Raw genomic sequence first — 18,232 nt, 5'->3', positions numbered from 1 at the left:
TTACTGTTATGAGAGAGCTCCAATTTCAGTAGACAATAAGCTTAAATTTGGCCGTTAGTTTTTTTTGGTTGGAGAGATTAAATGAGCCGAGAGCAGTTTGAAGTCAGTCAATGAAAACAATTGTAATATAATGACTGTCTGTAAAACTTATGCCGTCTGGCTTTTTCTGGATAATGAGTCTCTGTTTATCTGGCTGTCACACAGCGACTTTGACTACACAGTAATATACATACACACACCTTGATGTATATTCACCATGTTTAGTGAGCACAGCATAGTGAGTTTTCACCGAGGATGGAATCAGCTATACTATGTTTCACACAAACACAAACATGAGGAGAGAGAGAGAGAGTGAGAGAACGAGAGAGAAAAAGAGAGAAAATCTGGGTTGGGGGTGGTTGTGAAACGGCACGAAACATCAAGACAGCCACTGGAACATAACAACACAGAGAGAGAGACAAGTATTAGGAAAAATGGTTTAATATAGGAGACAGAAGCAAAAAAACTGCATCACACAAGAACATACGTTTACAAAAATAATTCTGACTGCTTCAGCTACACAGTTAGTTCACAGAGAAGGACAGAGAAACCGGAAAAATCTAAACAGCTAAAAGCAAAAAGGTCTCTAATTAGTTGATCTCTTTATTAAAACTAATACATTAATCCACTGAAGGTGACTAAATATTTCTATTCCTTCTTTTTCTATAATTGTCTTATCATGTAGACGGCACAATACAGACGTCAAATGAAACTTACCGCGGCTCGTATAGACAGACTTGCTAGAACTATTTATAAAAGGAAAATGAAATAAAACTGACACTCGCCTACCCTCTGTTTTGGAAAAATAATAGAGAAAGAAAGAAAGAGAGAAAGAAAGAAAGCCGAGAAGAACACTCACGTGAGGAAAAGGAAGTGAAAGAAATCAAGCCAAAGATCTTCTAGAAAATCTGATATCAAAAGCCAACTTCCTTCATGCCAGCTAGAAATCATACTCAGGGACCAGTCAGACCAGTCAGGCCACACCACCAGGCCAGACAGCTCTTTTTTTCTAAGTTTTTTTGTTGTATCCTTTAATCTCCAGTATAAAAAGTTTCCACTGGTACAAAATGCATAAGGTACAATCAGTTGTAGAAATAGGAAAGCCTGCATTTGTTGTCGTCTTTTTTTTTTTTTGTTCAAATCTCATCCGATGACAGATTTCGAAGTGTTGTCAAACAAACATACATCACGCTTACAGGATCCACTGAAATGCATTGACTTTGGCTTCTCTCAAGACAATACTGTTAAACTACTAAAATCCATTACAATTTAAAGACCCCCCCCCCCAAAAAAAGGGAAAAAAATATTATTCTACAGACAACAAGCTCTTGTACGGCACAGAAAAGAGAGAGAAAAACACACAAAACATTTTCCTCCAAAAAACGTCGACGTAAGCCATAATGCAAAGAAACGACAAGTTGTCTGTTTTTTTCCTTTCAATTTCATTGTTCGATAAATAGCACTTAAGATAATTAAGAAAGAAGGAGAACAGAGAAGTGAACAGTGACAAAATAGAAAGATTACAACAAGCATCGGTGATGACAGCCCCTGAGGTGAGCCACTCGGCAGAAACTCCTGTGGAGGACCCTCTTGTGCTTAGACGTTCGAACAGACTGAGTGCTTCAGAGAACAATGTGGTGAATACCTGGCTGTGAGTGTGTGTGTTGGCTGTGAATTTGGCCAATTCACAATTCTTTGTGTTTTTAAACAGGCAAATAACACCAACATTTTTAAGACTCGCACAAAACATATGCCATCAACAGCACAGAATGCAGCCTTCACACTTGGAAAAAACGAAAGAATTAAAGAAAAAAACGTGTTGTGTGCGTGGGCACCGAGAATACATGTGAAATATTCAGTATGTGCATTTGTGGTTCTCTGATGAGCTTCAGGCTTAACACTGCAATGGTAAAATGTACAGACTGACTGAGCAATGATTGGAATACAAAATCCTGACCAGCTATAGGTAGTTATGGCTAAGCTTAGTTATGGCACTATTCATACTGCATGAAGGAGGGCAGTCTGGTTGCCTCCTCTGTTCAATAGCCCATGTCATCAGTGAACGTTTGGCATCGGATTTGGTCTTTGACAGGATAATGAAGGCTGTATTGCCTTCATCTTGGCCGTGTGGTGGTTATTTTCCTTGTGCGGACCGAAGACGTGACCCTTTCTCTCGAACCAATAGCGCTTTATTTCCCCTGTTGGTATTCCAATAAGACTTCTCTCCACATAGCCCGGTCTCTAATAACCAGGACAACAACCAGGAAGAAAAAACAAAACAAAAACGAAAGCATCTTTCACGAGCAGATCACTCCTCCTTTCCTCTATCCATCCCCTGGAAGGAAGACAGACATTTTGGCCTCTCTGCTCTGCATGTGGGACAAAATGGTGGTGCTAACCCAAAATTTGATGAGTGTTACGTTTTAACAGTACAGTGAACCCAGACCCGGCACACGCCACTTGACTGACAACATCTTCTAGTCCTACAATACTGTACGACGCTCCCTGGTTAAGGCGAATGGTGAGCTTCAGTAGAAAATAGTGCTGCCACTTTTTGCAGACCGTAAACTAGGTTTTTCAGGGAGGGGACTTGGGGGCAGTTTCATAGACTTGAGACAACATTGTGTCATGTAAACGGGCTGACTATGAGAATGTCAACAACATACTTTGGCATCTCAACACGGTTTTTGGCCGATTACACTGCGAGACCTACATTAGGGAGAAGGTGTTACAATTCATCAGAACTACACTTACTATTTATGCGTCTAAGGACAGGTTCGGAAACGAGCGACAGAAGACGCTACCCAGAACAAAGTTCCAACAACACTCGGTTTCTCCCAACCACAAATCTCCATCATTTTGCGGTTTCTGTGCTTTTCCTCGTAGATTGAGGCTTGTTTTTGAATGTGTGAGTCTTGCCCTGAACTTACATCATGAAAGCAAACAACACTCATGTTTTAGGCTGACTCATCTGAGACGATGCACACAGCCAACAAATGAGTATCTTTACCATCTATGACAACTGCAACTAAGACTCAAATGTTTTCAACGCGATGAAGGGATGAGTGGAGGTTGACAATAAGGCTCGGCGTGCAACTTTCCATAGCGTGTAAATGTGCTGAACACACACTAAAAAGGAAATCAAAAGAAGAAAAAACATGCTGCAGTCTAATGTGTTTCTGTGTAAGAGGGAGAAAGCACAAAAAAGAGAAACCGGAATAACAGACAGAGCAAAAGCTAGTGATAAGGCTTTGACGAATAAAAGGGCTTGAACAGCGGCTATAAATAACAATGTGCAATGTGACAGGGAAAAAACAGAATTTTGAGTGTGTTTGTGCACACACACGCTTGTGGGTTAGGAACAATTACTGCAGAAGATTTCACACTCAGGGGCTCTCATACACCACAACAAAGTAAAAGTCAACTGTGAGGTCTGCACGAGAGTGTGTCCGTGTGTGCGTGTATATATATATATGACACATGGGCACTTTTTTTTTACATCTTTACAAAGAAAAAAGCAAACATGACATTTTCAGGCAACAAGACCACAGAATAGCAAGTTAACAAACTCTTTTTTAAATCTATATTTTAAATATGAGGGATCCATACAAAACACTTAATAAAATACCCATGTTATCAAATAATTTCACAAGAAATACACTGACGCGCTAGGCAGGATGTACCTTCAGAATTTGGCACTAAACTCCATTGATCTTGTCTTTTTTTCTTTATAAGACATTTTTGCTGAACAACGAAACACACCTAAATATTTTTTCCCACAAGAGAAAGAAAATAATAGACATTGATGCTTCACAAGCTGACATATTATATATATATAGATATATTTATATTTATATATATTTTTAGGAATTTTATATAGCTAATTAACCAACAAGAAATTTAGCAAATAGGGACTCCTTAAAAAATAAAGAAAAGGAAAAAAAACAAAGGAACTATTATAGTAATATGAAAGGCTTTGTCTATTGTTCAAGTAAACTGATTTTTTAATCTTCTCTTTAGAAACATGAGACATTTAAGACCGTTAGACTTGTGATGAAACCACAACTAAACTCACGAGAAGCACCGACGTTAACGCAGGTTACAGGTATCTTAGTACTTTTTTGTTTTCCTCTATACATTTAAACAGTAGAAAATATAGGTCATTTCATCATGTGCATTTAAACCACGGATTGTCTATCTGTGAGTCAGTTCAGCAAAAGGTGACACAAGTAGGTAGCATTTCTCCCCCCAAACAGGGTAAATGTCTGTTTTTTTGTGTTTTTTTTGTTACCTTTGTACTACTCTAGAAAAAAGTGGTTCTATATATAGACTTTAATGAGAAACAGAGCCACTTAAAATGGCCTTATCAAAAAACTTTACACTGCCTGAAAAATGTAAAAACCATTAGAGAGCTCTGAGAGAGTCTAATATTGATCAGACAGTTTTTATTCAAAACTGTTTGGAAGTAGTCTTATTTTTCGTAGAAACTGGCGCGGACTGCTTCTGGCCTCATATTGCTAGTGGTGCCAGAAGCAAGAGAACGTGCCAATCCCTGTACTGAACTTTCAAGTTTACTTTAAATGAAAGAAGAAACAAATAAAGGAAACCCAACATAAAGGAAGAAAACAAATAACAAAATAAGCTGAATGGAAATCACTTTGCCACAGGATTATTCTTCTTTTGATAAAAGAACATTTGTGTTTGTTCATAAAAATTCTCAGTCTTTTTGTATGTATGCAGCTCTACCTTTTTCACATTGATTCATTTCCTCAACCCTCCCTGTTTTTATTCCCTCCCTTCTGCAATCCTGATATCATCTCACCCACATCCTCCTCCCTGCCCTCCCCCCCCAAAAAAACCACATCCAAATGAGGTCGCATGCAAAAAAACACAAAACAAAAACAAAAAGTCCAAAAGACCAAGGTAAAGTTCAAAGTTGAAAAAGTCAGTAGGCGGAGACCAGGTTATGATCAGGTGAGCTCAGAAAAGACATCAGAAAAAACAATGACGGGACGATGACACTTAGTTTTTTTGTTTTGTTTTGCTTTCGTTTTTGTATTTTTTTGTTTTGTTTTGTTTTTGGACGCCACGGAGACATGCTAGGCAAACGATGAGCTAACAGGCATGGAGATGGGTTCTAGGGGAAGAAAACAGGGGAGAGGAGAGAGTTACACACAGAGAGCCAGGGCACCACACCACTACAGCATTTAAATCAGGAGAACAAACAACAACAAACAACAACAACAACAAACAACAACAACAACAACAGCAACATCAACAATGCAACACTAGCTGGCTATGCAATTGGCACATTTTTTTTTAGCGTTCATTTTAAATCATTTGCATTTTTTTATTCAATATAAAAATGCTATATGTATTTTTTAGGGGGGGGGGATGTACAAAAACGGTAACAATAACGCACTCATGGCCACCCACACGTAGTACAAACACAAACAAACATTCACTCTCACTCACTCCCAACAAACCCACGTACACACACACACAACACCCAAAGCTATATCCATCCGTACCCCTTGCCTCCGTTAGGAGGCTGGTAGATGGATGCCATTTGGGAGAAACTATTCATAGTTTATTTATTTTTCCTTTTTGAGGGGGTGTGTTGGGGGGGGGGGGGTATACAAACAAACAAACAAACAAAAAACAGAACGTAACGAAACACTCGAAACAAAACGCAAGGATAGGCAGAAATTTGACAGGTGAAGTCCCACTACTGATGGAGAGAGTGATAGAGAGAGAGAGAGAGACAGAGTGTGAGAGAGAGAGATGATCACAGACGGATGTGATGGAGAGACGAACAGAGAGGGGGGTGAAGTGCAGGTTTGGGAGGTGACAGCGATGGCGAGCGGAGGCATGGAGTGTGGTGTGGATGTGGTTCTGCACTTCAAGGAACACGAACAACGCTGGAGAACCCAATTCCACGAGACTTCTTCACAAAAAGGGTCTACTCTAATGATACTGTATACTTTAGGAGTCCAATAACTTAACGATAGGCAATAAATAAAATCATTATTCTTTTTTTTTTAAATCTGAGGCAGTAAAAATGTTGTATAAAAATAGAACTGCTCTTTTTACAAATAAAATTTACAGGCCTGTGGCTTTCTGTACTTTGAATTATTATTATTTTTTAAATCTTTCAAGAAACATCAAGTATTTTCAGTTACCCCCTTAACCCATAAAGTCTTTTTTTTTCTTCTATTACAGCCTTCACCAAATTCAGGATGTTTGGTTTTTGAAAATGTTGTACGTGATATCCCGTTCAACAGAGACCAATGTGATCTGACCCAGAAAAGCATCAACTAATTAAATAAAAAAATTGTCGTATTTTTTTCCTCCCACATAAACGTAAATAGTAAAACATAGTGTTTGGTGTAAGGCCTGATTATACTTAATTGCGCAAATAACAAATCTACAAGCTCACAATGCCTCGTACCGCGATGCATTGTGAGCTCGTAGATTGGTTATTTTCGGTGTATAAATCGGGCATAACTGAATGACGTTGATTTTTTGACTATCGCGAGAGGCTACTACTGCCTCTGTGTGTTTTTGCAGCCTTTGCTCCCGGGTGATAGTGGGGCGGTAGAGGGGGTCAGAGAAGCAGCGGTGATCCGCAACCAACACCACGGAGGTCAAAGGTCAAATGTGCATATTGGTGTGCGCGAGAGGAAAAAAAGAAAAAAAGAAACGAACCTTTACAAGACTGCTTTACCAGGCCTCAGGTTCACAAAGAGTGAGAGAGAGAGAGAGAGAAAGAAATTGAGAGAGAGGAAAAAAACTAAACGCGAAAAACGTTCTTCGTCGCAACCGCAGTTCTGACTATCTAGCTAGTCCTCAATAAAATTATATAAATAATCATTTAGAAAAAAAACTAAAGAACATTTACACAACTCAACAAAGATAAAAGCTACCCGTTGATAGCTACTTCGTTCCATTATTAAAATTGTACAACGTAATGGCGGTAATGGAAGCGTTCATGTGTGTAAAAACTCAAATATATCATAAATCATAATAAATAATTAAAAAAATAATACTGCTAATGAAAAAAAATAAAAAATAATAATGAAAAGCTTGAGAACCAAAAAACCCCAAAGTACAACAAAACAAGGCATGTGTGTATGTCTCCCTCAGGGTGCTTGTAGGTTGTATCTCCCCCTCCCTCCCATGTCCCCTGACACCCCTACCCCCCTGCCTCCCCCTCACCCATCACCCCTCAGTCCCTGGTATAGAGGTCGTGGCTCGTTTTTTTTGTTTTGTTTGTTGTTTTTTTTCATGGGGGGGACTTACCCTAGCAGTGCTAACATGGGGAGCAGAAAGACCCTAGTGCTAAGATCAGTACGGTTTGCTGTCGTTCTTGGAGCGCTTCAGCTGCACTTTCAGCCTCTTCATGCCGATCTGGAAGCCGTTCATGGCCTGGATGGCTGCCTGTGCTGACACGGGATTGTCATAGCTGACGAAGCCTGGAGCCACATCAGACAGGGTTTAGACAGAGAGAGAGAGAGAGAGAGAGGAGGAAGAAAGGAAGGAAAGGAGAACAAAAAAGGGTATGACGGGATGATAGGCTTAAAAAAAGAAAAAGAAAAGATCAGTGGTGTGTGTGCAGTGGGTGGAAAGTAACTAAGTACATTTACTTAAGTACTGTACTTAAGTACATTTTTGAGGTATTTGGTACTTTACTTGAGTATTTCCAATTTCCAATACTTTTACTTCTACTCCACTACATCTCAGAGGCAAATATTGTACTTTTACTCCACTACGATTATTTGAAAACTTTAGTTACTAGTTACTTTTCAGATATAAATTATTACATTATAAAACATACATTAACCACTTTAGCCCTATTTTATACATAGGCTATTTGAAAATAGCCGGTCTACAAGCTCACAACGCGTCGCATCGCGACGCGTTGTGAGCTTGTAGATCTGCTATTTTCAAACATTTAGTACTTTTACTTTTGGTACTTTAAGTACATTTTGATACCAATACTTTTGTACTTTTACTCAAGTACATTTTGAATTCCAGACTTTTTCTTGTGACAGAGTACATCTACATTGCAGTATTGATACTTTTACTTAAGTAAAATATTTGAGTACTTTTTCCACCACTGTGTGTGTGTGTGTGTGTGTGTGTGTGTGTGTGTGTGTGTGTGTGTGTGTGTGTGTGTGTGCGCGTGTGCGTGTGCGTGTGTGTGCGTTGCCGTACCGAAGCACTTGCTTAGGTTTGTCTGTTTGTCAATGAAGACTTTGGCAGAGACCACGTTTCCAAAAGGCATGAACATCTGTAGGATGTCCTGGTCTCCAAACTCCTGGGGCAGGTGGTAGATGAAGAGGTTGGCACCTTCTGGACCTGGGAGGAGAAGAAGAGATGCAGTGAAGTAAACGGTCGAGGTGTCCGACTGTTAGTACACGGCTTTGTCGAATACTTGATTCTGATTGGTTAATCCAAGCATTCTGCATTCCGCTGCTCTGCCACGCTTTTATTTCTATGGAGACGGAAGCTTGTAAATCGAATTAAATGTTTAAAAATGAAGAATTTCTGTCAAATTATTGATTTGTGTTCGTAAGTAGCCGTGTAATAAGCAGGGTAATGTACATTGAGGTGGTCATTATTGGAAAGAAACCCCAAGAGATCGATACAGGGCAAATCTTGGGTCAACCTGTTAAGTTGAGGTTTTGCTGTCGCTGTACACTATCCCTAATACATACATTTTTATCATTACAAATCTACCAGTCTAATTTAACTGTACAATCTGACACGGAATGTGCGGATACACTGAAGAGAATTTGACCTTTTAGCTTACCTGGTTACTAATTCAAAAGAAAAAGAAAACCGCTAGCTCTGGGACACTTGTAAAATATCTCTGGACTAATGCTGATGTGGTACTACTGTACTATAACATGAGGGCTTGTTCACGCTAGGGTCATATCATGTAAAGTGAGGGTAAATTCACCAGTACTTCTTTGACAAAGTGGAATCACGAGGATAGTCCCAAAGAAGACCCACACCAGGGCTCTATGTTGTCCTGGGACGCAGCTCAATCACAACAGTGACAGCTAATCCACCCAGAAATGAGAGCGGAACAGAACTGCACGAAGATTAATGCCGGTGCCAAATTAAACAGCTGACAGATTTTGACCATAAAATTATGAATTTGTATTAACTACTGCCAGTGCCAACTGTCAGGGAGCATCCAAGTTCCCGAAAAAAATAATATGAATGACATGCTAGCTGCTAATTGGAGAGCAGCCTAAAAACAGCTTACATTTTTGTCAAGCCTGTATAATGCTAAACAATTGCACCCCGCCCCCACCCACCAGCATAATATTACTTCAGTTCATGATAAATGTTTGCTTTAAAATGCAGAACCCTATGATGAAAAGCTCTTTCAGAAAACAGTTTTATGGCTTGCTGACTAGAACAGTGGTTCTCAAAGTGGGGTATGGTGACCTCCAGGGGTCCTTGAGGGGGTTCCAGGGGGTCCCCAGCAAAATAAGGAACAGTTTAAACTTCAGCCCTATTTTACTTTTCAGCTATGCAAAAATAGCAGATCTGCAAACTCAAAGTGCATTGCGATGCAAGGCGTTGTGAGCTTGTAGATCGGCTATTTTATATAGTATAGTTTTTGGTTACTTTTGTCGTAGTAATTATTACTTATTATTATTACTTATTTTATTTTAGAGGTATATTAAAACTGTCTTAAAAGTCCTTAAAGTGTCACTTTAGAAATGTGCAGATACCCTGTATGTCTGTTGGTTTGTTTACTCTTGAGTGAGAAAACAATGTTGCACATGAAGCTAATCATCTGGGTATCCACAGGCTGAGAGCCACTGGACTAGAGAGGCTACCCGGACAACTATACTAACCCTCTTTCTGGCTGCCGGCAGCCCCTTGCTGCTGCAGCAGAGACTGGCTGTAGAGGGTTGGCAGGGCCGCGGCCGCGTACTGCTGGATCCCTGAGTAAGCCTGCGTCAGCGCGTCCATGGTGCCCGTCCCGTTGGTAAGCCCTCCGCTCAAGCCTCCGTTGAGGGCAGCCATACCTGAGAGCATTTGAGCAACTTTACATAAAACCCAACAATAAAGAAAGAAGAGCACTTACTCATTAGCGCTCCCATTAAAGGTTGTGTTTCAACACACATACACACACACACACATGAACGAACACACACACACACACACACACACACACACACACACACACACACACACACACACACACACACACACACACACACACACACACACACACACACACACACACAGTCACTCATGTTCATACAGACGCACATGTAAAACCTCATGCAAATTGCACTGGACGTCACACACAGGAACGCACACATTGACAGACTCTATACAGTTACACGCAGTCACACGTACACGTCAACAGTGTACCGTACACACATTAAAACACACCAGTTAACCACATTAATCCCTAATTTGGGTAAATAAATAACAATAATTCTGTTAATTTATTTTGAAAATAGCAGAAACACAAGCTCACAGCGCGGTGCATTGTGGTGTGAGCTTGTAGATTGGCTATTCTTGCTGATTATTTTACGGCTAAGTATTAGGGCTTAATTGGTTAACGTGTCATGACACAGGATACAACAGGTACAACATAACAAGGTAAGTCATATAAACACAATTATACTGTAAATGAACATAGCCAATGATAGCACATGATCGTACAACATTAAATCATCTACTGTGTGACACACGCACACACACACACACACACACACACACACACGCACACGCACACGCACACGCACACGCACACGCACACGCACACGCACACGCACACGCACACACACACACACACACAAATAGATGGACAGCCTGACCTGACCATGCACAAGAGCAACACAACAACCAGAAGCAGGAACCAGACAGCGGAATGAATCGCTATGACAACCGCTCTCCTCCACTGTTCCCGGCAGGCACGAGGTAAAGTCGTTTTATTGTTGCTCTGTTCAAAGTTTAAACTGCACTTCGGTGGAGACGAGTGTCCTCAATAGCCCAGCCCACCGTTCCAGCGCTCTTAATAGCATCACTCAAAGGCCCTTTAGTTCACTGCTGCCCTCGGTCTACTCCAACTGCAGGAGGGATTATCTGGCCTGACGATGCTAACTGCGCCAAACCGTCAAACACTGACCTGTAGCGTCTGCGATGTGAGAGAGAGGGAGTGGCGAGTGAGGGAGGGGGGGGTTGGGTAACATGGTAATACTCATTAGCGCCGTGTTACGGCTTAATATGGCGGCGGAGGGCAACTTGTCTGAGGGGGGTGTGACATTGGCCCAACGTCCTGCCGCCTCGCCATCGCACACGGTGAAATAAATGATCACCGCCGAGCTCCGGATTATAGGTCACTCATTTATTCAGGAATAATTGCACCGGTGACCTTTGCAATTCAATTAAGGCCTAGATGTGTTTAAATGAGGCTGGCGGGGGGTGTGGGGTGTGGGGGTGGATGGGGGGGGGGTGGGTTAAGGGACGGTTGGGACGAGCAGGAGAAAACGCGGATCAAGCCTGATTTATACTTCTTCGCACGACCACGGTGCGTTGTGAACTTATAGATCGGCTATTTTTGGCATGCGATACCATTGTGCATGGACAAAATGTAATGGGAAACTAGCTCTTTCTCTGTGTGTGTGTGTGTGTGTGTGTGTGTGTGTGTGTGTGTGTGTGTATGATTTACACGCCGGATACAGCTACTCGGGCAGAGGAGCGGTAAAGGTCAGAGGAGAATAATGTGGTAGGAAAGGCTGCTAGTACAGGATCTCAGCTGTCATAACAGCGCTGATTAAGACCCCAGACCATTTTCCCAAGAGGTGAAAGGCAGGGCGGAGACCAGACAGTGTGGCCATCACTATCAGAGCAAGTCACACACACACACACGTACTCCCCAGTACAACACGCACACGTTGACTGTAGATACACATGTATAAATGAAGGTCGAGTGAATGTTTCTTCCTTCAATCAGCTCTGTAATAACAGGAGCAATTTCAGAAGCTATTTTTTCAAGGTACCAATATTAAAGCTAAGTAGGACGACCGACTTTAAGATCATGTTAAATGAGGAATTGGTTGGTGTGAAGACATCAGTAAAATACCTGCGCTGTATCTTGGAGGGAAACCTGGATGGTAAAACTATATGGCCAACAAAGTAATGGGTAGGGTCTAACCAAGCTCTGGTTACTAAAGGTTCCAATGTAATTACAGGTAGTATAGTTTAATGTAATTAGATTTTTATTGGATTTTAAATTATATATATTTAGGATAAAAGGGCTGGGCTGTTTACTTTTCTGTTAAATGTATTGTCATAAAAATCTGGTTAATTTATTGCACATGTCAGTCACCATGTGATCGCATGTTTTGTTGAGTGTAAGACCATGGAAATAAGTACCAGACTTTATTGTGCATCATCCTCGGCTGATTTCAACTGAAATGTTATTGCTTTTCAAATAAACTAAACTAAACTGTTGAATCTTATTCCAAAGCGCTATCCTGCAAATTATATTTTCAACAAGGTACAAGGCGCACGCACACGCACACACACACACACACACACACACACACACACACACACACACACACACACACAACAAACAAACTACAAAACACAATACAATACAAGGTGAGACATCATGACACTGACATGGTAAGGACAGCACACGCCACTCACAGCAAACACAACCAGGAAGCAGATGGAGGGATTGATGGCTGAGTGAGTGAGTGAGTGAGTGAGTGAGTGAGTGAGTGAGTGAGTGAGTGAGTGAGTGAGTGAGTGAGTGAGTGAGTGAGTGAGTGAGTGAGTGAGTGAGTGGGTGGATGGATGGATGGATGGATGGATGAGTAGATGAAAGGAAGAGTCAGCTGTCAAAGAATGTGTTAATGAGGTGTAACTGTCCAAAAATCCAGACACAGAGATGTTGGGGAAGAGGGGCCCAGATTAAAATGCTATCAAACATCTGCAAAATTGGTCAAAAAAAGAGAAAATAATTATTATAATAATAATTATTCGACCGGCAAACACATTTTCAATGTGTTTGGATACAAACCGATCCTTTCCATACAAGATTTCGGACATAATATCAATTCCGTAGATTCATTAGTAGGTGGGCCAATCCCGCGAGCCATATCCGGGCCGTTATGGTGCCACCTAATCTCTCTGCGTCTGAGCACAGGGTCTGTGACGTTAATGCGGCTGAGCGGTGTGGATGGGTGGAGGTGGGTGGTGGGGGGGGTGGTGTGGCTGATATGGGAGGTTGAATACTCACTGTTGATGCTACCTAATGAACTTAGTGCATTAATGTTGTTCAGGCCCATGGTGGCCCCAGCCAGGCCCTGCAGGGTGCCCAGAGAGGTCAAAGAGTTCATTCCCGAACTAGCTGTGGTACCCGCTGCTAGTTACCAAGAGAGAGTAGGAGGAGAGCAGGGAGGAAAGCGGAAGAGGTGGATGGACAGAGCGGAAACAGAAAGGAAGATAGAGGGTGGAGAGGGAGGGGCAAGAGACAAAGAAGCAGGCACGTTAAACGAGGGCAGACGCCGAAGGAATCGTCGACATCTTAGCCATGGCATAAGTAGCGGTTTCATGCTTGCATAATTATAATAATTTAGTATAGCAATTTAACACCAAGGGTGTACAAGTGTACCAAAATGGTTCCATTTGGTTACAATTTTACACTCTCCGAGTTACAAATGGATGAACTAACACTGAGGATTTCAGCCTGTTGCATTTGAACCACAGGTGGCTGAATCCAAGGCTATGCTGTACGTGTTAATACAAATAAATACAAAAAGGCTATCCAGCAAAACAGTCACACAGCTCTGCAGGAAGCTAAACATCTACGTGTTTGCGATGATCCTTGTGTGGGGATATAATATGTCACAGACACACACCGGCATTTACAGTATAGCCCGCAATGCAATTTAAAATGTATTGATGTAGCACAATGTGTCTTTTACTGAGCCACAGTCTCGTCACTGACATGGAAATACAAAACGAAACGAGAGCTCGTGACACGTACAGAGCACACACACACACACACACACACACACACACACACACACACACACACACACACCACAGATCCACAAACACACCTCTGTGCATACCGGCTTCAATTGTGAAACTCGTGCAACATGGTTCAAGTGGGTGAAGTGCTATGTTGGTGGTGTTGGGTGCATGATGTCACGGGCAACATGAACTAGCACCCGCGTTCCATTTTTAGACACAATGATTCCCTCTATCCTCGTACCCTTGATCTCATCAAAGACACGTCGACAAAGCAGGATTGTTACTGAATACATTATGAAATGGATGCGATAAAAAGCAGAAAAGCTCTGTGCCGGCAGCACTTGCGGGTGCAAAACAAAAGCCTGTCTCCATGCAGAGGAGTCTATATTTATATCACACTGGCATGACGTCTCGGTTTCATCGACACATGCACAACACTGGGGCCGTTCATTCACTTACGGCCACCGAGTAGTTGAACCTGAGTGTGTGTGCTATTCAAGGTCGGGCTAACATTCAGCGAGTCAGACAGAGGGAGAGAGAGAGAGAGGAGAGGACAGAGAGAGAAGGTGAAAGTACAGCATGTAAAACGCAGGGTGAGCGTAAGAATGAAAGGAAGTAAAAAAAGGAGAAGAATGGGTTATTCATTCCAAAGCAAAGCAGGTCTGTGGTGGAAGCGGAGAGCGGCATGGGAGCGCTGCTGTGAGAGGGACAGGAGAAAAGCTTTATCGAATTCATGCTCTGTTTTGTGTCTACTCGGAACAGAGACGGTCGAGCGAGCTGCCGCTGCTGCCGGATAGCGAGGCTGAGAGGACATGAAAGGGGAAGTAGAGACGAAGGTGAAACAGGAGCTTGTCAAAAGGAGGGCAGCAGAAAGAGATGAGGCCAATGAAAAAAGGGAGCACGAGGGGAAGAAGGAGAACAGGCTGGTGTGAGGAAAACGGAGGGAAGGAGGAGGAGGAGGTGGAGGGAGTCTGAAGGTGGCTTTATTTTAACCTCGCTGAGCATAATCGTCGTGGCTGAGGGCCTGCGGTCTCCCTCTAAAGCCCAGCCATGTTGCAGAGTACATTAAGTACAACAACAACAACGACAACACACAAGGGTGTGTGTATAAGCACTCCTTCCCTCGGAAACAAGTATGCTTCATTAAGGTTCCCGTTTCTCTGTGGGGCTCTAAGGTGCAAACAAAGAGTCAAATCACTTAAAGGGCACCACAATACAGACTGAACGCACACGCATGCACACACACACACACACACACACACACGCACACGCACACGCACACACACACACACACACGCACACAAACAACAAACAGTGGTCTTGAAGTATGGAAACCTGACAAAAGACTCTGAGATACATAAACAAAGCGACAGAGGTGGATAGAAACACTGTACGTGGGACACGGGGTTAACGTGGTGGTCGAGCCACATGCCACATGGACAGGAAGTGAGGCGCTCAGACAGGAAGACGCGAAACAGGCAGGCGTTATGGAGTCTCCATGGAGATGTGAAGTGGTGAGGAGGTCTGTGAACTTTGTCAGAAGCAAGGATGACCAGTGGAGGAACAAACGACCACACAACACCACGGTACTGCGCTGCGATGGCGGTCGACAACACGGCACGAAGATCGGAAAACAATGGCGGTGGCTGAGTGGAGGACGATGAAGGTGATGATGATGACGATGACTCGGTAATGGGGAGGGCGGGGGGAGCGTGATTTCTGTGATGATGTCGGTTTTCAGCGCAACAACAACGGGTTTACGATGGCGATGAGAGCGGCGTGGAGAGCGGATAGACGGGCGGGGGGGAGAGGAGGAGGGCAGGCGCCGGGACCCCCTTCCGAAACACCCCCCCCCCCCCCACCACCGGGGTGCAGCGTTACCTGGGCTGGTCAGCGCTCCCAGGGAGGCCACGCTGGAGGACAGGGCATTGGAGGGGCTGGCTGAGTTTTGGGCCGCCGCCGCGGCCGCTGCTAAAGTGGCCAGGTTCTGCAACTGCAGAGCACTCATACCTGGAGAGAGGAGGAGCCAGAGAGGGTGGTGTCAAACCTGGGGAGCGAGGCCATGCGGGGTCTCGCTCCGGACCAGGACCAGGACCAGATCCAGGACTGTGGACGAGGGCCCAATAATTACGGACTGAACAGTTTGGATTCCACAGGCGAAAATAGTCCTGTCTTGCATCGCATGTGTGCAGTGGTGGAAAAAGTACCCGCATGTAGAAGTATTCTGTTACAAGTAAATGTCCGGAATAAAAAATTAACTTGAGTAAAAGTACAAAAGTATTGGCATCAGAATATACTTAAAGTGCCAAAAGTAAAAGTTCTAAAATATTTGAAAATAGCAGATCTACTACTACGCGATGCGACGCGTTGTGAGCTTGTAGATCGGCTATTTTCAAATAGCATATGTATAAAATAGGGCTAAAGTGGTTCATGTATGTTTTATAATAATCATTTATATCTGAAAAGTAACTAGTAACTAAAATGTTATATAAAGTTTTATAATTGTAGTGGAGTAAAAGTACAACATTTGCCTCTGAGATGTAGTGCAGTAGAAGTAAAAGTATTGGAAATTGGAAATACTCAAGTAAAGTACAAATACCTCAAAATTGTACTTAAGTACAGTACTTAAGTAAATGTGCTTAGTTACTTTCCACCACTGGTCAGTATAATCTATGGCTGAAATAATGCATGGAAATTAGCCCTGTGATGTTTGTGTGTGCCATCTGTAGAAATTACACCGTGTGCAATTCAGCAGGTTTACAGTAGGTCTAATATGGGACAACTGCAGCAAACCTGAGCATAATCCTTGATCCATTCATTGGTAATTAGCTTGTTGGCATTAGCATATGGGCCCATACTTAAGCGTAATTAATGACCACATGCCAACAGCTAAATGATGGCTAAGCTAGGGCTATAAAACACCTTCTGTGTGTACAAGTGGACCTTTCACCTGGCTTTTTGTGTCCGAGTACGTGTGTTTGTGTGTGTGTGTGTGTGTGTGTGTGTGTGTGTGTGTGTGTGTGTGTGTGTGTGTGTGTGTGTGTGTGTGTGTGTGTGTGTGTGTGTGTGTGTGTGTGTGTGTGTGTGTGTGAGCGTGTGGCATTTCACACAGCAGTTGTACAAGCCTTCATACAGTAAAGCAGACAGACTCGTTCATCAGAACAGAACTTTGTTATCTCTAATGAGCCGCTCCGAGTCTAAACAGAGAGATCCAATATGTGCCGTGGCTGAGTGTTTGTGAGCATGTCATCATGTTAGGAAATCAACTTAAGAGAGGCGGACACTTTGTCAATGTGAGGTATGTGTCTGTATATACAAGTCTGAATGTATATACAGTACCATGAGAATACATACACATACACACACACACACACACACACACACACACACACACACACACACACACACACACACACACACACACACACACACACACATAAACACACAGGAACACACAACATCACAGGAACGAGACACCACAGAGAGGAGTATGTCTTGTTTGACACCGCAGAGAAATGATTGTAGTTCATAATAAAGAGAAGGGGTATTTTGTGGACCCCCCCCCCAAAAAAAACAAACAAACAAATGCAAGTCGATGAGAACAGTCAGCTGGATTCTATAGCGATATTCATTTATGTCCATTTTACACCGTCAAGTGTTCTTTCTTCTGTAAAACGGATGGATCCTCCTTAATTATTCGTACCCTTTCTAAGGTTACCGAGCCGGCAACAAGCGCACGTTCTGTGTGTGTGTGTGTGTGTGTGTGTGTGTGTGTGTGTGTGTGTGTGTGTGTGTGTGTGTGTGTGTGTGTGTGTGTGTGTGTGTGTGTGTGTGTGTGTTGATAGCTAAAAAAAACAGGACTGCCTGTCTGTGTGCATGTGTGCCTACTTACAAGTGTGTACTATTTATACATTATTATACTGTATATGTGTGTCTATACTTAAGGAAAATGTCTATAGGCTACTTGAGGAAAATGTAACTTTGCCAACGTTGCCGTTTATGAAGTCAGAATCCATGTATAATAATTTTTTGACAATCTTCTGTAATTCATCAGAAGCTAAATTGAGCTGGATCATTATGTGGCAAAATGTGCCAAAAGTGATACAGACATCATTTGCATGCACTGCTTTTGTCGAAAGCATACAGCGAAATTTAGGGCAAA

General features: G+C 42.6%; 1 protein-coding gene across 5 annotated transcripts in view; it reads right to left on the bottom strand.

Annotated features, from left to right (window-relative positions):
- Positions 1-4,891: 4,891 nt before the first annotated feature.
- The window catches only part of celf2 (cugbp, Elav-like family member 2), a 205,601-nt gene continuing 192,260 nt past the window's right edge, over positions 4,892-18,232 (bottom strand). For 4 of the 5 annotated variants that reach the window (XM_080421552.1, XM_080421553.1, XM_080421554.1 and 1 more), the window contains exons 12-15: positions 9,918-10,091; positions 8,257-8,400; positions 7,342-7,514; positions 4,892-5,176 (exon numbers count right to left, since the gene is read on the bottom strand). In XM_080421552.1, the coding sequence (XP_080277678.1) occupies positions 7,387-7,514; positions 8,257-8,400; positions 9,918-10,091 (446 nt within the window). In that variant the 3' untranslated portion in view covers positions 4,892-5,176; positions 7,342-7,386. Of the gene's footprint in view, positions 5,177-7,341; positions 7,515-8,256; positions 8,401-9,917; positions 10,092-13,342; positions 13,457-15,951; positions 16,081-18,232 lie in introns of all 5 variants that reach the window. The other variant, XM_080421551.1, reaches the window with a different exon arrangement.

Source organism: Gymnoscopelus braueri (assembly GCF_963280865.1).
Source record: "Gymnoscopelus braueri genome assembly, chromosome: 23".
Lineage (NCBI taxonomy): Eukaryota > Metazoa > Chordata > Actinopteri > Myctophiformes > Myctophidae > Gymnoscopelus > Gymnoscopelus braueri.
The sequence above is the reverse complement of the archived record's forward strand: the minus strand, read 5'-3'. Positions and strand labels throughout refer to the sequence as shown.